Raw genomic sequence first — 22,683 nt, 5'->3', positions numbered from 1 at the left:
TGTGGGACAACCAGTGCCAATTTCTGTAATAATGATAGGTTTGTGGATCCCTCTCCCATTGCCCCCCGTTTTAATGGTGTTTGGATTTCAAAAGCTAGGCTGCTAAGTGCTGGGAGCTGGGTTGCCTGGTAAGAGGAGAAAGAAATGGACCTCCTCTTGGTTTTGTCCTGTGACGTCTTGTGTGTGAAAGAGAAGGAAGATGGTCACTGTCATTGGGCTGGAGCAATACAAAGAGTTGGTTTCCAGTTTGGCCAAAGTGACTCTTTCTCTGACTTCCATTCCTTAAATTAGGAGTGATTTGAAAATATTTTGCCATATCCTAAAACTAAAACTCAGTATTATATTTCAAGTTGCAGGATGCTTTAAATGGAAAAAAAGAGAAATTAAATAGATGTGACTCAATATTGATTTCCACTTGTTTTTGTGGAAGTGCTAAAAATGCCAAGATGAAATATTTGGACTTTTCCTTGGGTTTCTTTCCCATTTTTTGTTAGAAGCTCTTTGCCCAGTTGGACTCCAATTCCTGAATAATTCATAGTCTGTAAATAGCTTCCTCCTCCTCCTTTGGTAAATAGACGCTTTGTCCCAAGCGCTTGGCAAGCTCGAAGCCGTGTCATTCTGCTGAGTCGCTGGTTCGAGAGCCGGGGTGCTCATGGTGCCGTGTCTTCCTCTCTGCAGAGTTATGTCATGCCCAGACCACCAAAGGGCTCCATGAGGATTTATAGAAGATGCCCCGTGTCTTGGCGCCTCTGGTGCTCCTTCTGCTGTGGCTAATGAAGAGCGCTGCCAGCCCCCATTCCCTGAGGATCGGTGAGTACAGAGCTTACTGTCTGACCTGCATTTAACCACTCCTCCGCTAATTGCTTGGACCGCTCTGCGTGGACGTACTCGGACAAGGACAGTCGAGCCTTCCTGGTTGCTGGGCGCCTTGAGTTCATGGCATGCTCCCTGCTCAGGTGGGGTCGGGTCACTTGCTGAGTTACGGTTTATCTTACCGTCTTTTTTTGAAATGTTCTCACCTTCGTCTTGAGGCAAAAGTCAAGGCTTTGGTGGTTGCCTCAGATTTAGCTCTTCTCTAAGTACTGTGATAGTATTCCAGGGATGTAAATGAAACGCAGTTTATGGTGACTGTATATATTTGCATTGATTTTATGGTGATAATGCTACCTGATGGGAATCTTGTTCTGTATAAATTTGAAGTGAAAGCCACTACTGGAAGAGGCACTAAGGAATCAAGCTAGGTCCCCCTACACCCCACCCCCCTTGATGCTCTGGTAAGCTCCACACAAATAGGAAATGATTTTCTGCTGCAAATTTATTTGTCCCCATGTTGATGAGCAAGGAGTGTTTGAGCCCAAGCTGAACATAGTTTAGCACTGCCACAGAAACATTAATAACTTCAAAATGCTCCGTTTATAAGAGATTTCTATGCATTCAGTCTCCTCTGGGCTTTATTAAAAAGAGTTTAAGAAGAGGCACCGTCATCTTTGCTTGCTGCCTGTGTGGATTAGGGACAAGAAATGCATCAAGATGCCTCATAATGAAACTTGCTTCATAGTAGCAACACCTTGCTCTGCTGTTTAGAAAGGAAACTGCTTTTCATGCCTGTTCTCTCTGGAGCTACTAGCTGTTTTTATTAACTATTTGTTCCAGATAAGAAGCTAATCTATTTCTGCTCCCATTTGCAACTTTCACAGGTGACACTTGAAGTAAAATTACTTCTCCTCTTTGCTAATGCAGATTGGTGCAGCTCAGAAATATAGCAAGGGAGGGTTTGTGCTGGCAGGAGTATGGGAAGGGTGGCTGGGTATTTTATATCCCCAGCATCTGTGATTCATGGGCAGCCCTCACGCTGCATACTCCTCAGCTCTGCAGACTGCATTTCACATTGATGGACAGATCCTCCGCTTGAGCTGACAGAAGGGGATGGGTATGGAGGGTATGTTATCAGGATGTTGAAGGGGCGAGATCCTTCGTTATGCTTTGTGCCCCAGCCATCTCCCTCGTGTGCGGAAAGCACCGCGGATCCTAGGGAGGCGTGAGTGGCAGGGGAAGCTCTCTGGCAGTGTGCGTAGCCGTGCTGCCCTGCAAGCTGGTCTGGGAACCAGCGTTGTTGTCCATTTCCATAGTGGAGCCTGGAGCGAAACGGGAAGATGTTTTGGAGAGGTCAGGCTGTGCTTTGAGTTAAGGGCTGGAAGTGGAGCAGCACTTGGGGCAGCTACCGGGCTGAAATAGCTTTGCCTTCTGTGTCCCGGTTCTGTGCATACTCTGGGACTGCTGGAGTGAGGCTGGTGGCGGCTGCTGTGAAGCCACCTCAGTGCTGATCCCGGAGGGCAGACGAGAAGAAGCTGGGGTTTCTGTGTGCTGAGGACCTCACCACTAACCACCATGGTGGTGGTGGAAAATCCTTCCACGTCCTCCTGTCCAAATGGCTGGTTTTGTCTTCTGTACCTGGTATCCACTACTTGGTACAAGGAGATCTTGACACTTCACAGGGGCCTTAAAGTATATTCCTAATAGAAATCACTCACACCTTTGAACCTAAGGCTAGCTCACCTGTCAAAGTCCCACTGCCTTATACCAGCACACAACTGAATGTCTCAGTGCTTAGGGGGGATGCAGGGTGGTAATAGCTGAGCATGTGCTGGTTAAATTTAAGTCATCTCCTCATTAGCAGTGTACCTGCACTGTCCCGGGACTGCAGTGCCTGTGGGTAAAAGCAAAATGTTGTCCAGCACCAATGCCACAGTGCTTTGGTCTCTGTTCCAGAGACCACCCCACCTGCAGTATTGAACTCGCTCACACAGAGGTCATGCTACCTTTGATCTGTTTCTCCAGTTTGAAAATCCTCGTGCATTTAGGGTGTGTTTTCTTTTTTGTTTTGCTTTTTTTTTTCTTGTAAAATTCCTTTGCAAGCATAAAGGAGCAACTCTGGACATAGTTACCTTCCTAAACCTTACACTGCTGCCTGATCCAAGAAGGAAATAATGGATTTCCTTAGCTTGCACGGGGCAAGGCAGTGCAAATCTGTCTGTTGAATCCTCCTAGAACTGAAGAAGTTGTATTGGGGTGGAAAGGAAATGTAGAAGTCAAAATTTAAGAAGAATGAGTAATATTGTTGAGGGAATGGGAAGGAACTTTGCTGCTACTAGAAGTCACAGCTTCTGTGCTGGATAGCGTTACACATAGGAATGGCCAGGGGTCTCCAGGCACCTCATATCTAAGGATGCCAGTAGTCTTTACCTCTTACCTGGACATGTTTGTGAAGGAGAATCAATCTGCTGAAGAAGTGACTCTAGGGGTTCAGGTCCTGACTACTTCTCACACACCTCATCTTAAAGGAAGAATTTACTGAGGAAGGGGAAGCTCAGGTAAGTATGTTAATACATAGGTACTGCTGTTGTTGTGCTCCTGGTCACGGAGCTAACTTCTCTGAAAATGGTGGAGTCTGAGGCAGATGGGCAAAGAGCTGAGGAGGGGTTTGGGGGTTTGGTTTTGTTTCTTGAAGACGCATTTTGATTTTAACAATATATTCAGCAAAAAAGTTAATAAAAATGAAGTACAAAATAAAAGAAAAGAAAAATATTACCAGCAGCCCTGAAATCATTCCCAAATGCCTACTTTTGGCAAGGCAGGGAGATACGGTATCTAGCAACATAAATCAATGCACTGCATAGGGAAGGAAAACAGACCAGCACGAACATTTGAATATTCAAAGGAAATGCAAGCTAACATTTAAAGTAACTCTGAAAGCCATCTGGTAATGGGCCACTCAAATGCACGGTTTTATGATTAGTAATGTGAGGTGAATACAGGTAACGCCATGCCCCTGTTCCCCATCAACTAGCCAGAAGAGAGAACTGTGTGCTGCACTTGGCTTCGCGGCTGGAAGGAGGTGGGGTGGTGCTGAGTCAGGGGGACATGGCTTGGCTTTTAAACCAAGCACCGAGCTCCCCCGCTGCTGCTCTCTTGGGGTTTCCAGTGGATCTTGGCCCTGATATTCTGCAGTGGAGTTCTAGGCAGCAGATTGCCTCATCTTTGAGCACTCAGTGATAGGAAGGGCTATGTTGTTTCACTAGCCTGGATGGGACCCACCGTGTGTTGCATTGCAGTGACCTTTAGCGACGTTGTCTGTGCAAAACAGTGATAAGAATATAGGCTATAGGGTGACCTTCCCTGCAACTTTGGCATGACCACGAGCAATTTGTAGACTATCATATGCTTGGAGATACTACTGTACTACTCCTCTGTGGGATGCTCAGGAAAGACGGTTGTCCAAACCTTTTTCTCATTCTTAAACTCTTGTATATTCCCCTCTAATCCTATTCTGGAGAAAATCTTCTAGTTCACATTGTTCTGGAGTTCTTTGTGGGGGGAAAAATAGTGAAGTTTCCTCACTGACATTTCCTACATGTTTTATCCAAGATCACTTCCCTTTTCTCTTGTTTCTCAGTCAACTTAGTGAGATATTCTCTTGTTAGATGCTTAAAGATTGATTGTGATCAGGGATGAAGAAATGGGCAGGAGTGGACATGTTTTCAGATATTTCTAAGAGCTCCAGGAGATATGTAGGGAAGTGCCTGGAGACATCCTGTGTAGCCCTTGAAAGAGCCAGTGCCAAATTATCCTGGGAGCAAAGCCCAATAGTCGGTGCTTGCCTGAGATGTGCCTTACTCTTGCTGTCTTGCATCCTCCCCGCACCAAAAGCACAAAGACCACAGCTCCTTTCTGCCCAGCCTGGTGGCAGGTGAGGGGAATGGTTGGCGCTGCATGCTCTGGGCCAGCGTCTTCCCCCATTCTGGTCTTCTGTGGCTTAAACTGTCTGTAGAAGTAATTCTGGTTTTGTTTTTTGTTTGTTCACTCATGCTCAATAAAGCGTTAGGAAATTTACTTGAGTTATTTACTGAGTTATTTACTTGGTCTTATAGAGCCAGACCGTCAGAGCCCTAAATTGGTATTCTCTTGCTAGATTCATTGGGTGTACTAACAGCTCATTTAAAATTCATATACAAGCCAGAGTTGTAGTTTATTCATGACGTTGCCCTAAGTAGCAGTAGGCTCAGTAGTACTGACATTCGATCTCCTGACAAGCTATGCTTGCATGGCCGCCTTCAGCCCTGCAGCTGCTTGAAGTGCTCCTTTCTGTAATTGCCTCGGTTGGTCTGTCCAAATCCCTTCCCTCCCTCTACCTCCCAACTTTGCGAGCTTTATACAAAAGGCAAGMTGCAGCTCTAGCAGTAAGGGTATTTTGCTTTGTGAAACCTAGTGTCAATGTTTGGTAGTTTTCACTATCCTTTTCATCTGCCCCATGTCCAGGGAACAGGCATCCGCTACTGACTTAGCTGGTAACTGAAGCAATCTGCATGGCTGTCCAGGTGCTTCTGGTGGGGCTTCATTGACCAGAGAAGCAACCTGTGGTCAGAGTCTACAAGAATTCATACTGGCAGTACTGCCACCAAAATTGAAGTGCCAGCCTTGGACATTTGCTTGCAGGGCTATTTCCACATATCTGGAATGCTGGAAGAGCTGTGAATCTTCTACATATGCTCTGATTGTGGAACTTTAATTTCAAGAAAATGTTCCTGGGATCCCCCAGAGCAGGAGGAGTTGTGGGAAATCACTGACATTTAGCTATGCATACTGAAGTAGGTGGGAAGAAGCAGATTAGGCACATGCATCCTGCTTTTTTTGTGTCACTGCCATTTCGGAAGCACATGGCATAGTACCCCTGTATTTCCTCCATATTGCCAAGTCACAGACCCACACAGCAAAGCATCATTTGTGTGGTCTCATATTCCTGCAAAATTAGCTTCTCAAGGTGCTTGTGATAGTAAGCTGCTTGCTTAGTCAAGTTAAAGGCCCCATAGCTGAGTAGTGAGATTCTGACTCTCTAATGTATTTTGTACATTGGTGTGCCTGTGCTGGAGGGCTGAAGCAAGGAAGAAACACTGAGCATCAGAAACTTGTAAGGGAAAAAGAAAAGATAATGGCAAGGAACAGAATTGTGGACCGTTTAGTTCAGCTCTTCCATCTCCCAGAGGATATAGGTAATTTTCCTAACGGCACTGCTAGAACGATCCCACAAGGCAGCATGTTATTTAACATTAACATCTTAAAGGGAGGAGGCTGAGCATCTTTTTACTAGTGCTGCCGCTGATGGCGAAGATGCACTCAGCCCCTTGGGTGCCATAACGGAAAAATTACTATGTCAGCCCCTATGGGSAGGCACAAATGTTTCCTGGTAGGGGTGTAGGCTGAGATGATGAGAAACACTACTTTACCCTTTAGAGCAGGCAGGGAGAGCTGTGGCTTTGTGGCAGGTTGGCTTGTGCCAGCCCTGCTGCCCCCTTCTCCTGACTGCAGCTAGTTGACACGGCTTTTAAACTCCACTTCTCTTGCCCATGAGGAAGCAGAGGAGCATTTAACTCTGTGACACAGTACAAACACCTTTTCTTATGCTGTGCTGTTTTCGGGCATATCYGAGGCCTTTGCAGATGATACCAATGCAACTGCGATGAACTGCTGTCCACCAGCGTGGTATTCCCCAGCAGAGAAATGGCCTTACTTGGGCTTTGAACCCAGCAAGGCTGCGGTGATCAGCTTAAAGCAGGGAAACAGTCTCTTAAGTCTCACATGGTGGTGCTGTTGCTGGAAAACCTTTCTACTTGTAAATATGRTTAAGGCTTAAAAAAAAAACAAAGCTTCTGGCAGGGGGTTAGTTGACTACTCTCCTCTGGCCAGTTGTCCCATGTATTGTGGGAGCAAYGACTTTAGGTACTGCTGGTGTGGGAGGGGGCAGAGCTAATTACTCCTAGCCCAAAGGGAGCAGGCTGGGGAGGAAGAACTGAGCTGGAAATGAAGTAGGTCACTAAAACACATATGTGATTAGCTGGCTTCTCCTTATGTGGATGTAAATGTTTTAAAAGGATTAACAATAATCTTTTTGCGTTAATCACAGCCGTGAGCTGCAGGGCCCCCGTGCACAATGCTGTACCTGCGCGCCTGGCAGGGGCAGCAGCAGKGCTCTTTGGATGTGCACGTCGAAACCCTGTTGTGTTTGGACTGCGATATTTTTAAATGGGATTGCAAACCAGGGAGCACTTGTCGTGGTGGCTGGCCCTGTACGCTTACTGTGTACTTAGAGCCGGATTCGTCTCGCTGCTGAGGCTGGGTTGGTCTGTGCTCCCTTTACGGCTATGTGGAAGGAGGTGGGTGCTCAAGGAGGGAGTTTATCTCATCGGACACCTGAGTTAGCACCTGGAGGGGCCTGACCCTCTCCCTTTGACCACAGTGAACATCTGTGGTCCTGCAGGCATGTTGTTTAGGTGGGATGGCTCCAGGCTTTCCCCCCTTTCCCCAAAGGAAGGACTGTTCAAAGGAACAGTATTTGGAGAGGCTGGTCTGGTTCGAGGTGTGGGGCTGGCAGGAGGGCGTAGCTGCACCGGGATCTGGTTGGGGGTGCTGTCTGGGCACAAGCAACAGCAAAGGATGTGGCTGCTYGCTGAAATTTTGCCAGGTTCTCTCTGGTAACTCCAGAACTGGAGAGAGAAGGTGTGAGCGGAGGGCAGGGCCCAGGCTGCCATGGCTGAGCAGGGAGGGCTGCAGCTAAGTTCACACTTAAGTGTGGGTAAATGCATTTCCACGTGTATGTTGGGGTCTCAGTCCTGAGGCACTCAAGGTAGATGCTTGCCCAGGTGTGCACCATGGCTCCCTTCAAGCACACACAGTAGGTATCTGTCCCTTGGAGACCTTCCATGGGGATATGAGCCACTAGCACCCTTGGTCCTTGGAGCTRGGAAGTGCTACTGGACAACTGCATTTCCATTTCTTCATCTGCTTGGTTCATACCTTGCTGGTCTCCTTTGAGTACTTGCATGTAGAGTTTGACCTTTATTGATTTTATATACTTTTTCAGAAGTCTTTCATATTTCATTCAGGGCTTTCCTAGAATCTGAAGAAAGAAAGAATTGTGCGGAAGGAGGAGGAGATGTATTAACATCTTTGTTGATACTTGCCTTAATAAATTTGTCTGGCTGAAACATTATAAATATTTCATTTTCCCCAATACTAAAAAGGCCCAGTTAAGTTCAYTAAGGTATAGTAGATTCATAGTTATTTGTTATTTGCTACTGAAGAGTGGTGAGAGGTAGAGAAAAATACAGTATTTACATATTAACTGTTTGCCCTTTTAATTTTRTTTTCATTATCCTTCTAGGAGAGTGATATTTTATTTATGTTTCCTGCATTACGTGCCTAAATCCTTATTTAAAGAAAAAATCACCCATAAATGTGCCATTTCCTTTCAGCAGTTCATTGCCTGGACTTGCCCATTATTCCTTGCAGTTCTCCCCAGGTAGAGCTGTACTGCAGCCTTGCCTGACTACTGGGAAGAGCAGCCAACAGCGTCGTGTCTCCCAGGCATAGCTTCCCTGTCCTGAATGGTCTTGCGGTGGCACCCCTCMTTCCAGGCAGCTCACCCAGGGGGGATATTTCCAAGTAAAAGGAGCCTGARGCTTTCAGGAGGAGTCAGCAGAAACTGTCCTCTGGCTCATCTGCATGTTTGAGGGTGGGCTTTGTGCTTCTAGGGTATGCTGCGGTCTCTCATTTAATCGGTTTTCTTCTGAAACGATCAGGTGAAAAATAGCTTTCTCCAATGCTTTCRGTGTCGGTCTCTATTTAAGGCACAGCGTGCAGGCTCCCTGCGCTTGTCCCGGTGTGGATACTCAAGGAGAATGTGGTTGCTGTGCAGTCCCCGCGGGCTAGCAGCGTTTCCCGTGGTGTTCCTGCCGGATCTGCCAGTGTGAGTTCTCCTAGTGCTGGACTGGGCTGCTTCCCTGCCTGCGGAGGCAGGTGGCTAATTAGCACCGTCTGGCCAGAGGGAAACTCCGGGAGGAAAGTGAGCGCTTCYGAGGAGCAGCCCTCCGAGACAGCAAGGGGGGATTGGGTTGGAGCTGCATGTGACGGCTTCAGCGTTTCACCTGTTTAAAAGACTAATTCTCAGGAAGGGAGAGGAGAGGAGGGAAGGCCCTTTCTGYAGCTGCAAGGAGCATTTATAGACTGGATTTAGGAGAGCACCCGGTCCTGCTCAATGTCAGCATTCCCAAAGAGGTCACCTAAGTAATGCTGTCCTTCCTTCATGTCCTGGAAGTATCCCTGTGTCCGTGCCTTGTCTTGTTTTGGTTTTAGACCCCAAAGGACCTATTTGGCATAGTGGCTGAAGACAGGGCGCCAAGGAGTGAGGGAGAGATGATTTATTTCGGTATGGAGATGACTGTGTTGAATTGCACATGGCCAGGACTGACTGCTTTTGGCTCAAAACTGCCTGAGCCGCATGTGTGCGTGGAGCTCCTTGTAGAAGAAAGACGGGCTTGGTATAGAGGGGGATGACCTGACGTGAGCGATGCTGGCATCCTGTTCTGCTGTCCCCTGTTGAGGTGGCTTTGTGGCAATGGGTGTCCCGTGTGTGCCAGCAGCCTGGAGCTGGGGCAGGCCTGCTTGCGACCTGCCCCTGCTCTCCTGTGCTGTGGGGCCAGCAGTGCTCCTCACCTCGCTCGGCAGCTCAGGGCTGGGGGGGGTACCTCTAGGCTGTGGGTTTTGCCAAGCAAAATGCAATGCAAGCCTTGTCTGCAGCTAAAGAATCCAGCGCTGTAATAATATGAATAATAAACAATAAGCAGATTTATATCCTAGATCGATGCTACAGAGCATGAGAGCGAAAAGAGGTTTGGCTTCAGTGAGACAGACTATCTTTGTGTGTCTTGCACCTCTGCGGCATGTTCCCTCCTCCCTCCCTTTTCCAGCGGACTGTTATCTGTATTGATCTGTTCGTGTTCAGTAATATCTGAGAGACAGGCTAATGCCATAGCACATCCCCAAAGGCCTCAAGCTTTGTTTTGATTCATTTTATATATATATATGTGTGTGTGTGTGTACAGAGACACACATGCATGCACGTATACGTATATAGCTATAGATCCGTGTGTGCAGAGCATCTGAATGGGCAAGTCAGCTGGTATTTAGGGGAAACAGTCAAGTTGTACGCATAGCAAATCAGCACAGACCTCTGTTTTTTTCATTTGCATGTTTAATGAAAGCTATTTGCTAACCAGAGCTGGTGAAAGTCCTGTGCAAGTGGGCAGTGCAGGCGCGTGGTGCGTTGTGCTGCTGTGCAAGTTGGGAACTTGCCTCAGTCTCGCTGTAGATGCCAATTCAGCAGGAAGTGGAAAATATGCTGAAGGAGAGGAGCCAGGGAGGGAGGGGCGCGTCGCTGAAAATGTCATAGCATCTCTTAAAGTCGCAGTTCTGTGCGATCGCAGGGGGGAGCGCCTGAGGATGGACACAAATAAGTGCATGTACAGAGGTTTGCTTCTGCAGTCTGATTTCTGCTCCTGGATGTTAAGGGTTCTCTCCAAGCTGAGGATCAAGATCTGAGAGTCGTGAAACCCCAGACGATTGTTTTATATCTAAATATCGTTGTTACCCCTGGGCAGTGCTTTGTGTATTTAGTGACTCAGCCATTTTTAGTGCAGACCTTTTCCTTTCATAGAGTGAAAGCTAGTCATAGAAAGAGCTATTCTGTCATTTCTTTCATTTTTTTCATATATATATATACATATATATGTGTATGTATAAAAAAAAATCAATTACATGAATGAAAGATGTCTACTTTTCCGCCTAAACAGTTGCCAAAATTAATTCCAACTCCCAGCCAAACTCAGTGAAGCTGGAATTTCTGCTGAAAGCTCCAGTGCAGTGTGAGATAGACTTGTGCATTAGTCTGTATTACAGATTACTACTGCCCAGCCCCTTGCCCTTGGCTCTCCCTGTGGCCACCTGAGGAAGGATGGATTTCACACGCTTTGTGGTGAGCTTCACTTCACTGCAGAATAAGCCTGAATTAAATATCCTTAAGTGACCCTTGTGGGAGTGGGAACTATTGCACTGCAAAGCAGTGCTTGCTTGATAGAAAGCATCTGTCTTGGCAGCTCAGAGCACCTGTAATCTTAGTGCCAACATCAGCAATATTTTGAGCTTCAAATTTGTTTCTCCCCATGGACCAATTAAGTTGCATTTAGAGCACCACCTGAATTGAGCAGGAGATTTTTTGGATGTGGGCAGGAGTTGTGTTGAGTTGTAATATCTGAATGAGCATGCAAGGGAGGCAAGCTTTCAGTCCAAGCAGCAGCTTCTAGTGTGGGAGGGCAAAAAGTAGTTATAAGGTTGACAACGAAGCATAGGACATCTCTGGGAACTTCACTGAAGAGTGTGATTACTTGCTTTTAGGGAGATGCATATCTGTAATGGCKGTGACATGAATTTTAAGGTCACTTTCAGGAAGTGAGATGGAGGACAGCCTTGCAGTTTAAGGCAGTGGCCCAAGTTTCTGAAGGTGAGCTGAGATACAGCTGAAGTCGTTACCTATGAGCTATTACAACCCTTCTGAGAAGGCAAGCTGGAGGATGGCAGATGGGAGGAGGAAGAAAGCGAAGCAGCTCCAACTCGTAATGATCTGTTGGAGCAGAGCTTAGGTCCCCATGCTGTGGGTGTAAGGTAGGGTTTCTTTGTGTGCAGCATTATGCTTTGTGCGCTGAGATTTATTCCTACTTCTCCTGCTGTGTAACTCTTGGCAAGCTCGCTTTTCCGTGCTCCCTGGATATGTGGCCTGCAAGTTCAGGGGCCAGCTCTGCTGGATGCGACGTGTGCAGTGCTCAGCTCAGTCAGGTGTTAAAGCGCTCCTGCTAGCAGAAGGCATTGCAGGGCGGTTGGGCAGCCTTCCCAGAAAAGATGCTTTTGACCTGGAAGGGCTCTTATCTCAAGTACCCTCTCTGCAGTTAATTGCTTTGTGGCTCAGTTTAAAATATACACCCCCTTGTAAGGCTAAAAGCCCAAATTGGCCTGGCTTGGATTCAGAAGCTCTAGCTCTTGCTATCCAGGTGTTTTGAACCTATAGCAACTGAAAAAGCCCCAATGCCAGAGGCGGAAAGAGATCAGACCCTGCTGGGAAAGCAGGCGAGACGGGTGCTGGCTCCCCGCGTGCCGCTGCGGTGCCCTGCGCAGGGCTCGGCCTCTGCCGGGGGTCGAACGTGGTGCAAGCGTGGATGTGGGAGAGACGGGGGGGACGGCGCAGGGTGCTCTCCGTAGCTAAAACAGCTGTGAGCAGCGAGGACAGATGGGTGCCTCGGACTGGATGTTGTCCGTTGCTGGGGAAGCTGCCCAAGGCGACAAAGTCACTTTAAGGGTAGGGTTTTTCCCCAGAGCTTTTCGTTGTGGGCTCATCTCTGGGAGGGAGGATGAGCGTGGGAAGGAGCATGGCCCAGCCGGCGTGTGTGTCGCGGGGAGGCCAGTGCCTGTTCCCAGGTGTGACAGGGGTTATGGAGATGTCTACAGGAGACACTCAGCCTGTACCGTGACCAGAACTACAGAAACACCGAGGACGACAGAAGGCACTTAGCTTTTCTGTGCCTTGGGCTTCCTCATTTGCTACCTGGGAGCAATCTTCTTCCTCTCCTCTGTAAAGTGGTGTGGGGTGCACACTCCCCCCTGCCCCCCCGCTCAGGGACCTTGCTCCCATCTGGCTCTGGGGTGGAGGAAACCTATGGGGCTTTCTGGCAGAGGACAGCCCATCCTGTTGCTACCCTGGCAGCAGGCAAAAAATAGCGTAGGTGGTGAAGGCCAATGAGGGCAGACGAGGGCGGGTCAATGTCCACGCGTGACCTCTTGCCCTCGCAAGCCCCCGTCTGCTCCCTGGCTCCAGGTGGCTGGAAATGGCGGTGCCACCTGGGCCAGGCGGGAGCGGCAGGTCCTGACTCCTCCAATTAGCAGCGAGGAGCGAGCTGGAGCCACCAATTAGGAGGCTGCTGGTGCCTGGTGCCTTTTGCGCTAGGCTACTTAGCCTGGGGGAAGCAGGGGCCCCAAAAGAGGGAGAAGAGCCTGGCTGGTGGAAGGCTCCTGGAAGCAGGGGGAGAGCCTGGAGACAGCGGAGGCGAATGTCGGCAGTGCCCGGGCGTCTCTGCCCGTGACGGGCCCTCTCGGCGCCGGGGAGACCTTGGGAGGTTTGGCTGCGGGGCCCGTGGAGGAGAGGGCAAGGGGAAGCGGCGCTGGATGGGGAGCGAGGAGAGCAGGTGGTCGCGGGGCCGGGGCACGGCGCTGGGGGTGGCAGCGGGAGGCGTCTGCGGTGGAAGAGCCGCCGGGAGGCATGGCTCCTTCCCCCAGGGACGCCGCTCGTGAATTCCTCCTGCGCCTCCAGCTGCTGTAGGGGTCTGGAGAGACTAAATGGGGCTTTATGTGGAAACGATGGCTGCGTGTCAATTCTGCTGCCGAAGCCAATTTGGGAGCCGGAAAGTGCTAAAAGAATTAAGATTGTTAAATGGAAATAAGTCTACTTGGTTGAGATGAAATAGGGTTTAAATGAGTGAAATTATCTGTGGATTACCCTTGTTAGGGCACTGTCTTATTTAATAAACCGAGTTTTAATCTGCCGCAGGGGTGCGTGAAGGAAGAGCTCGGCCCATGGGGGACGTGCAGGTGATGCAGGGGAAGGGCTGGCTGGGCTGGGCTCCTCCGGCGTGGAGGCACGGAGCGGTGGGTAGCCAGCGAGTTGCCCGTGACACGCTTTCGCTCGACCGCCGGAAAGGAGTGATACGAGGGAATGAAACCTCACTGCATGTAGAAGTAGGGAAGGCGAGAGCAAGAAATCTTGGGGGCTGCCGTTTCATTATGATGAGATGATCTAGTAATTATTAATGGGTACCGATTAACTCCTCCTGCGAGAGCAGACCTGTTGCAGGAGAGCAACCAGGGGCTCTCAGCTAACTTTGGCCACCCGACTTAATGCAGATGTCACCTGTCAACTTGCAAGTGTTTCTGACCCATCTCTCTCTAGTGATAGTCACGAAAGCATAACTGCTCCAGATGCTTCTGAAATTGTCCGCAGAAGGAAGGACCGGATCTTCATGTTGGGCAGTCTGCCCTCAGTGCTGGCTGTACCTGAGCCAGACCGCTTGCAGCGTGCGGGATGGGCAAATGGTTTACAAGGTAGGGTCTGATCCTGTGAGGTACAAGGAAGGATGTGGTTTGATTTTTTCCCTCATTCGTGTAACTCTTTTTGAGCTTTCAGAATCACTTCTGCTCTGTACTTGGGGAAATTCAAGAGCCTACAAGCTGTTTTCACACAGCTTTAAAAGAGGAATTTACTCCACGGGAGCCAGTGGGTTGGAAATCTCAGAGAGGATGCAGGAGATCCAGGCTTCAAGACCTGCTTTGTTCATCATGTCCTGTCTGAGTCCCTGGTCTCTGTGCTTTCACACAAAATTCCTAGTTTAGCTTTAATTTAAGATCTGAGTTATAAGGCTAGGCAACGGGTGGAGGAGATGTAACAAGGTCTAGGAGAAGGATAGTGACAACTGTGCTAGTCTTCCGCCAGCAACGCCTGTGCTAGGGTCTGTACTGCTTTTCTACTGTTGTGCTGTTAGGACATAGCTCAGGGTGGAGTAGCTATTTGGATGTTCCCAAGCAGAGGTGCCTCCATGAGAGCCTGCAGGAGGTTAATGTTATTTGTCCAGTGTTTCCTAGAGGGTTGCTATCCAATCACTTTAGTAGTCCATGGGTAGCCTGATGTCTCTAAGTGCTGAAAGGATCTTATGATTAACAGTGCTGCTGAGGTACCTCTAGGGAAATAGGCCCAGCTACAATCTCATGCATTTGATTCCCCTAAACTTGTGTTCAGGGAGTAACTTAGAGCTGGGATAGCAGGAAAGAGGCAGGGAAGGGTCCCTGTTTGCCCATATATTTGTACTTCTCCTTCTGAGGGGGATAGCTGCTAACTACCCCATTTGTAACATCGTGCAGAACTCATTGGATTTGATCTTTATGTGCCATTTTCTCTGGAATTATTCCTGGTTTCATACCATAGAGGTGCATGCCAGGATGTAGGCTTGAGATCTAGCCTAAGGCTCCAGCCCACGTGAACTTAAGACTCCTGTGATCATCTTGCCAAGCCCAAGGGTTAATGAAGCCTGAAAAGTAGTAATGTGATGTCAGCTCGGGTTGTCTGTGGATCTCCAGATTCATTATGGATTCCACCCCCTCCCCAACTCTGGGTGCTTTTTACCGCTGGCAAGATGAATTGACTAACCGGTGTCTGAGAGATTTGATTAGTTGCCCTATTGCACTGATGGAGGGTTACGTAGTTGCCAGCAACTCACAGAATTTGTCCTTATGAATGTGTATGTGTGCACGCCATGGAGTCCGACAGCACATTTGATTGCACCCGCCTTGCACCAGATCTGATTCACAGACATTTAATGTTACTGTGGCAGGATGCCCCTAATTATACTTAACTCCTATGTTCACCCTGCAGGGTTGTTTTGTCAGCCGTGTTCAGCTGCCCCACACCTCTACCCATTGTACTGGCAGCAAAAGTAATTTTGTCTTTTGGGTTCTGCACTTCAGAAAATTTTGTTCCGTATCGCTTGCACAGAAGATGGCTTGGCAGTGGCAGATCTCTAGCATTTATTATCTGCTGTGTTTGTATCCATTTCAGTGGCATGTGGAATTTTCTGGCATGCTTTTTTCACTGGAGGCCCTGGTACAGAGGGAAGAAGTACTTGTGCTTCCAGGCATGCTCAGAAATACCATGATCTTAGTCGGTGATCGCACAGAACAAAGCAAAAAACAGTTTAAAGATCTCTGCCGTTCAAAGATTGCAATACCTGTGCAAATCCCATGCAATAGCCACCCTAGGTGTCTCTCCAGCCATACTTGTGCTGGTTCATTGCAGAAGCTGGTGTTGAGCCTTTTGGGGTTAGGTGAGTGACCACAGTTGTTGCTGCCCGGGCAGGAAGCAGTGCTCCTGGACTCTTCCACATTGCAGCCCCCAGCAGGGCTTGCCCCAAAGTCCCTGATGTGACCAGTCCTCGATGGGTAATGCTATGGGATGGCTGCCTCTGGGGTCTCCCAGACAGCAGTGTGGTTGTCAAGCTTGGCATGACTGAGGATCCAGAGCAGTTCTGCTGGAAGGCATATTCATTAAATTGTGGCAAGGACAAACAGGCAGCTAAATGAGCTGTGTGGTTCATGCTCCTGCAGGGCTGTCCTTGGGTAGCTGGCAGCAGACAGGTGCTCATGTTACCTTTCTCCCATCAGCAGGCTAGGATAGGGGTCTGAGTGCTTGGTTTTTGGAGCAGAAAGCTTGTTTTCATTGTAAGGGCTGCGGTTGAAAAACCTGTTCTACCATCATGCCTTTAAATCCCATGGAGCATCTCATTAGCGAACAATGACGCCTCAGGCAAGTGGAGCTATAGAAAAGTAATCTTTATTAAGCACCCTCAGTGGTCAGAGTTACTTGATGAGCTCGGGAGTTTTATTTGCAGGCAGCTTAGGTTGTCGTTTTAGTGGGAAAGCACTTTGAACTCCTTCCCTTCCCCGTCGTTAGGTTACTGTTTTCTATTTCTGTGTTTTTTCAGTCCCCACAGCCCTGCAAATAATCCTGGTGAAATGATTGACACTGGGAATAAAATGAATGGAAGAGCTGGGGTGTGCATGGGTCAGGAACATGCACGTAGGCTTAGAGGAGGGGATATAAGGTGCCCTGAGTGCATCGCAAGATGTCCTGAATGGGACAGAGGCAGGACCGTTTCCATGGGGAATGGTGCGCGCAATCCACAAATCACTATGGGAACATCTGTGAAAAGTTCTGTCTCTGAATGCTTCAGTGCTGCTTATTTGGGGTGGGAACAGCAGCAAGGAGAGCAGCAGCTCCTCTTGGGGCCAGCCTCTGTGCATCTCCAGGCTGGCATCTACAGCAGCTGCATGGCAGGGTGTCTCTGAACATTACAAGTTGTCCACAGTTGATAGAAAATGAACCATAAACTGTAAGCACAAAGGCCAGTGGAAAAAAAAATATCTAAAACAGCATCTTGCCAGATGCTTTGCTTTTAGCTGGATAGCAAGAGGGAGAAGGTGAAAACAGCTTAGAAAAATGAAGTGAGACGTTGGGTGTGAGCATGAAGGTGTTGAGTACTTCAGCTGCTTTGCTAACCCCAACAGTTGTTTGAGGCTCTGCTGCTGCACTGTGGTTTACGTGATATTTATAGACTGACGTTGAGGTAACCCCAGCCTCACCCTCCTGCTTGAACGATATAAGGACATCTCAAGCTAAATCCAGGAAGAGGAAGGGAGAGTGGAGAATTCACTTGTGGCCACTGCACTTTGCTTTATGAAAAGGAAATGAAATGAAGGAGACTCAAAGTTTGCCTGCCTCTGTCTTGTCAAGCATGTGAAGCTTACACAGTGATGGAGTCATTACAGGCTTTTGTGTAAATACAGGCTCTTTGCTATTTTTTTTTCCCGTAACATGTCTCATTTACTTGATAGCCTGTAATAGCTCTGGAGGAGCAGTCACTGTTTATCGGGTAATAGCTTCTTGGTCATCTCAGCCAACTCTAGCATTCATGGTGCATAGCAGTGTTCTGAGGTCAGAGTAGGTGCCTCTGCAAAGCGTAGCAGCAAGGAGGAGTCGGTAAGCCTCTAACACAACAGCTGAAAGATGCTTTCATTTCCCCAGACCCCAGGACTTTTAGGCAGAAGATGTTTTCTGTGGTGGTCTAGGCAGCCGTGCATTCCTGGGACGGCTTTGAGCTGGTTGTGGTCCCTCCTGCTGCCTTTGCTGCTTCTCCTCCTCATTGCTGGACTCATCTGGTTTTTGATGGCAAACAGCAAGGGATGTCTTGCTGGGGGTAGGTGGATATTCATTGTCCTAAGGCTATCAATTTTGTTGCGAGGAAATGGAAAGCAATTTTCAGGCAATGTCTAGCAGTGCAGAGGGTCTTAGAGCAGAAGTTTGCGCTGCTAAGCGCACCTTGGAAACACAAGTCCTGACACTTAGGGAATCAACTAACCTCAAAAGGTTTTCATGGCTTGGTTTAGAAAAGCGCTGGGTTTGAGAGTTTTCTGTCTTGCGACTGAAACACAACCACCTCTAGTATGAAGCATGGATATTTTTTTTAACATGAAAAGGTAGAGTGAGGACAATAATAATAATAAAACCTGTGCTTTGAACTCCAGAATAAATGCAAGAAGGAGCATCTGAGTGACTAACACCCAAAGCCCTTTTGAAGAACAGTCATTCAGTGAATACAGCCATACACTTTTGTTTTAAATGTCCTGCCTCTATTCTTCTCTCTCCTCCACCCCCCCCATCTGGAAACAGTCCAGCATTATTCATGCTTGAAAAGACCAAACTGGCTAGCTGTGCTGAGCTGCCTGAGCTACAGCCAGTACCTGCAGGGAACAGTGCAACAGGTTGCTGTCTGCTTGCATTTTCGTCCAGCCTTCTCAAGGGCCAGCAGAAATCTGTGCACAGGCGTGCATGCAATAGGTGATGTACTACTTCACCCGCTCCACTTTGGCAGGTCACCGCAACCTTTCAGGGCTAAAGCTCGCTGCTGTGCTGGGAGTTGCAGGAGTGCAGGCTCTGCTGTGAAACGTGATAGTTCATGGTAGTTCACTTATGACACTCAGAATATCATTGCTTCTCTGCTGGTTTTATAAAGCGCTCTACTTGAACCGAATTAAGCCAGTTCTGCAGTGCCCAGGGAGAAGTGCCACTGACTTCCTGAGCAGAAGTTTATAACCACCAGAAGTGTCCTTCCCAGTTTTGCAGTGGACTTGGAACAAATTTTGTTTTCGGGTCCGAAGTGGAAAACCTGGAGAAATTAAAGTTCAGGCATTACTTTTTGCTTGCACCTTTCCTCTCTTCCACTTCTGATTCTGGCAGCAGACTCCAGCCAAGTGCATACCTGGATTTTGAGGCATTTGTGTTGTCAGTAAAATATAACCATTTTCAGAATAAATATCAAACTTTGTCTTTCCCTCTTTAGAAAATCTTCCCCTAGGTAATGTATGTGAATGTATTCTGTTTAAAGCTGAGAATCTGGTAATGTGAGAAATAATTTTGTTTTTATTTATTCTTCTAGTCAGGAAATTGATATCTGAGTGGGGAGATAAAGTGGATTTCTTGCTGAACAGAAGAGTTTGTCTCTTGGAAAGCAGCAGAGTCTGACACCTGGGGAGGTGACATGGGAATTGCGTACAGCGTTGTGCTCCTGACCTGCTGCTTGGTTTGGTACATATAGGCATGTCACACTCTTTGGGTTTCAGCCTCCCCAGCTAACTAACATATTCATTGACCTATAGTGGGAAGTAGCTAGTAATTATTTCTTTGTGCAATGCAACTGGGAAAGAGCTTTCTTAGCAAAGCCAGAATGGGCAATTAGTGGAGGAAGCTTCTTTTGTTTCCCCTGTCACATTGTCTTTGTTTTGGCAGGAGCAGGTGGGACTGGATATATATATATTTTATATATATATATATATATATATATTTCCCCCCCCCTCAGTTTCTAGAAGCTCTGAATCCCTTTGTTGCTTTAAATCCATAACAGGGAGAAGGAACAATAACAAAATCCCTCAGCCTGCAGCACTTGGGTCTTGTAAGGGAACCCAAAGCCAATGTGTATGTCCTGTTTTGCCAGCTTAGGGAGACGGGAGCCAATCACACTTAACTAAGGCAGATGAGTGAACTAGTCTTCACTCAGCAAAGCAATAATGTGTTGGATGATTTGACTGGGACTGAAGCACAGTTTGCTGAATTCAACCCCTCTTCCCTCAAACTGCTCCTGGCAGTCAGTCTCACTGTACTCTGCACTGTAACTTTGTGAGAGCTGGAGGGCCCTGAGCATCCTGCAGGGGGCAAAAACCGTCTTTTACTCTGGGATTATTCAACTAAGCTTGTGATTATGGTGATTAAAGCCTTCTGCAATGGCGCCCCTCTCTCAGGAGCTCTTTCCTTGGGGACTTCCAAGTCCCAAATCACATTTTCTCCTAGTCCTAAAGTGCTATGTATTAAATTAAGACTCTCTCCAGGGTTGGAGGTCTGCAAATCCGTTGATATTTATACTGGAGTCTCTGGGTAATATGTGGTGGCTCAGCTTTATTGCCGGGTGCCTTTTTGACCCTCTTAGGGCTTGGGGTAGGGATGGAGACTGAGGGGCTGGAAGCAGTGGAGTAGGGGGGAGGCATTTTATCTCGTTTGAGAGGAGATGGCTCTTAAAGCTTGCATCCATATCCTTGTGTCAGAGCGAGCTGGAACTGACCCACTGTCTATGGGCACCTTCACAGGCTTGTTAGTGGTGGCTTGAAAGTCAGATGTTTTTAGACTGGCTGTTGCTCTAGCTGAAGAGGGCAGGAACCTTGATGTTTGCTGTTGCTCCAAAGGTATAGAGGGAGGCAGTGAAAGCAGCATTGCTCTCCCAGCTGTAATCCCTTCCCTCTGCTGCTGCCAGGTGCTTGGCGGCAAATAAATATTTTGCTCACAACTCATTGGAGGTGGCACCTAACCAGATGTGCTCTCACTTGGAATGGCAGGAGATTTATTTGGTTGTCCATTTATAGCTTATTATTTTCTTCCCTCTCCCCCCCACCTTAATAATGGTTTACTATCCACCAGGGTATACATTTTCTTCTGATTAAGTGCCATTTAGCCGTTGGCTGCTTGCTCGTTTTACTTTTATAGACACATTTACAGCAGTGCAGACAGAGGCACTAGCGCCTAGGAGCAAGGGTAAGGAGAATGGAGAGTAGCAACAGCTTGATTAGATTGGATTTTAATAAAGTTTCCAGCTAAGCTGCATCACGACTGTTCCTTGCGGTGGAGATGGTAGGGGTGCTGTGCGTGTACACAACTTTTGACCTCGTCGTGAGACAGGCAACAGAGCCTGCTTGGAAGATCCAGCTGGAGTCGTGTGATGAAATGCTTGACCATCAGGGGCATTTGAATTCTGCATAGCTTGGAGCTAGTCTCTCTAGGGTGAAGAGCGATTTCCCAGCTTTTGGCAGTTGCTAATTAGTTGCAGATGATGAGATAATTTATAAAAATTAAGAGCGATTTTCTTCATTGTGCTAATATCACTTGGCAATAAAACTGCTCTTTTAAAAGGGTGACTTTTCTCTAATGTAGGGATCAAGGCTAAAAATATATGTATGTATATCTGTAGAGAGAGAGAGAGTGTGCTTCTTAACCACACATGAAGAGGTATTTCAGAAGTTCATTTGAACCATAAGAATGAATTCAAATTGAAATGCAAATTTCTGTGTTGCTTAGAGCACTGTTTGGAAAAAAATGTTTGATCATGTCACCTTGGTGGCAGGGCAATAGAAAAATATTCTCCAGCATGCTGTGGAAGGAGGCTTTAGCATGGAGCAGACAGCTTGTGTTACGTGGGGATTTTGGCAGTGAATCAGCAAAGCAAAGGTCGCTTTTCTCCCCCTTCCCCAGGAGTGACAGTGACTCATTGCCAATTCCTAACATCATGCAGGAATAGTGTCTCGCAGGGAGCAGCGTGGAGTGTTATAAGGGAAATGTTTTGTCTCCTGTGTAGACTGCCTGGGGGAAACAGAAAATACATGAGAGAAGGCAAGACGTGGAAGTGGAGCAGTAGGGAAAGGCTCCAGCGCCGTGGGCTGATTACCTAGGGACTTCCCAGCACAAGGGCATGTCCAGCTCAGCAAGGTGCAAAATGGCGCGTGCAAATGGCAGCGTACGGACACGGAGAAGAGAGCAGCCTCTTTGAAGATGCTCCTCTTCCACTCTTTGAGAAGAGAGCAGGGGCCAGGCAGATGCATGAAGGTGTTAAGGTGCAGTAGAGGGATTCATTCCCCTGCCACCCTGGTGTTGGAAGGGGAGCCCTATGCCATGGCACGGCTGCTGCAATCTAAGCTCTTCCTGAACTTCAAGTGTTTTTTGCTCCTTTGGCTGGTCTGAGAGGGAGCTGAGCCTATAAGCATGTGAGCATGTTTCTGGCGGGTCTGGTGGGATCTGAGAAGCAGATGTGATGGTGGTGGTGTAGCTGCTTGGAAGAAGGCATTCATTAGTCTGAGGAATGAATTTTCTGCAAACTCAGAAGGCTTCCAGTACTCCAGGTTTCTAATGATTTTGTCACGATGTTAATCCCTCGGGTGAGTGGCAGCATTTTGGTATCAGCAAACAAATTATGTTTCTACATAGATAAGCCAATATGGAGTCAAGCATGAGAGCAGAAAACAATTCATCAGCTTCTAATGGGGCCTAGAGATTCCAGGCAGGGCTGAATTCAATCACTCTGCGGAAGGAGGCATGTGCCTGGAATACGTCTCTGAGCCCTGTGTGTGTACAGGTGAACGTGTGGCCACGCAGCACAGCTGTAGGAGTGCACGCAGGTAACCTTTGCTGGCTTACAATGATGCCCAGCGTTTCCAGCTGAGATGGAGCGCCCCCAATGCCAGTTGCTGTACGGTGTTATGTATAGCAGGAGATTGTACCAAGGAGTTTACAGGAGAACAGCTCAAGAGCAGAGTAGGGAAGGTGGAGCAGATCAGTTGCGCTCTCTCTCCCCTCTGGTAGGAGAACTAGAAGACGCTCAATGAGACCTGTCGGAGCTAAGCTCAGAACAAACAAAAGTACGCAGCTTTCATGCAATAGGTGGTTGACGTGTTCAGCCCTTTGCCAAAGGATGTTGTGGGTACAAAATTTTCATAGGTTTCAGGGGAGATTGGACAATCATCAGGAAGAGAAACACACGCTATTCAATATATAAACAACATCAGTTTTGGAAGTTTCCTAACATRAGAGTAGCTGAAGGCTGGGAGGCT

The 22,683-nt window shown here is 47.9% G+C and overlaps 1 protein-coding gene across 1 annotated transcript in view; it reads left to right on the top strand.

Moving 5' to 3' along the window:
* The first annotated feature begins 674 nt into the window (after positions 1 to 674).
* GRIK4 (glutamate ionotropic receptor kainate type subunit 4) overlaps positions 675 to 22,683 on the top strand; it is a 147,019-nt gene continuing 125,010 nt past the window's right edge. Inside the window, exon 1 of the mRNA XM_026073005.1 lies at positions 675 to 810. Within this exon, the coding sequence (XP_025928790.1) occupies positions 729 to 810 (82 nt within the window). The 5' untranslated portion in view covers positions 675 to 728. The remainder of the gene's footprint in view (positions 811 to 22,683) is intronic.

This window comes from Apteryx rowi, unplaced genomic scaffold (assembly GCF_003343035.1).
Source record: "Apteryx rowi isolate R43461 unplaced genomic scaffold, aptRow1 scaffold_356, whole genome shotgun sequence".
Lineage (NCBI taxonomy): Eukaryota > Metazoa > Chordata > Aves > Apterygiformes > Apterygidae > Apteryx > Apteryx rowi.
The sequence above is the reverse complement of the archived record's forward strand: the minus strand, read 5'-3'. Positions and strand labels throughout refer to the sequence as shown.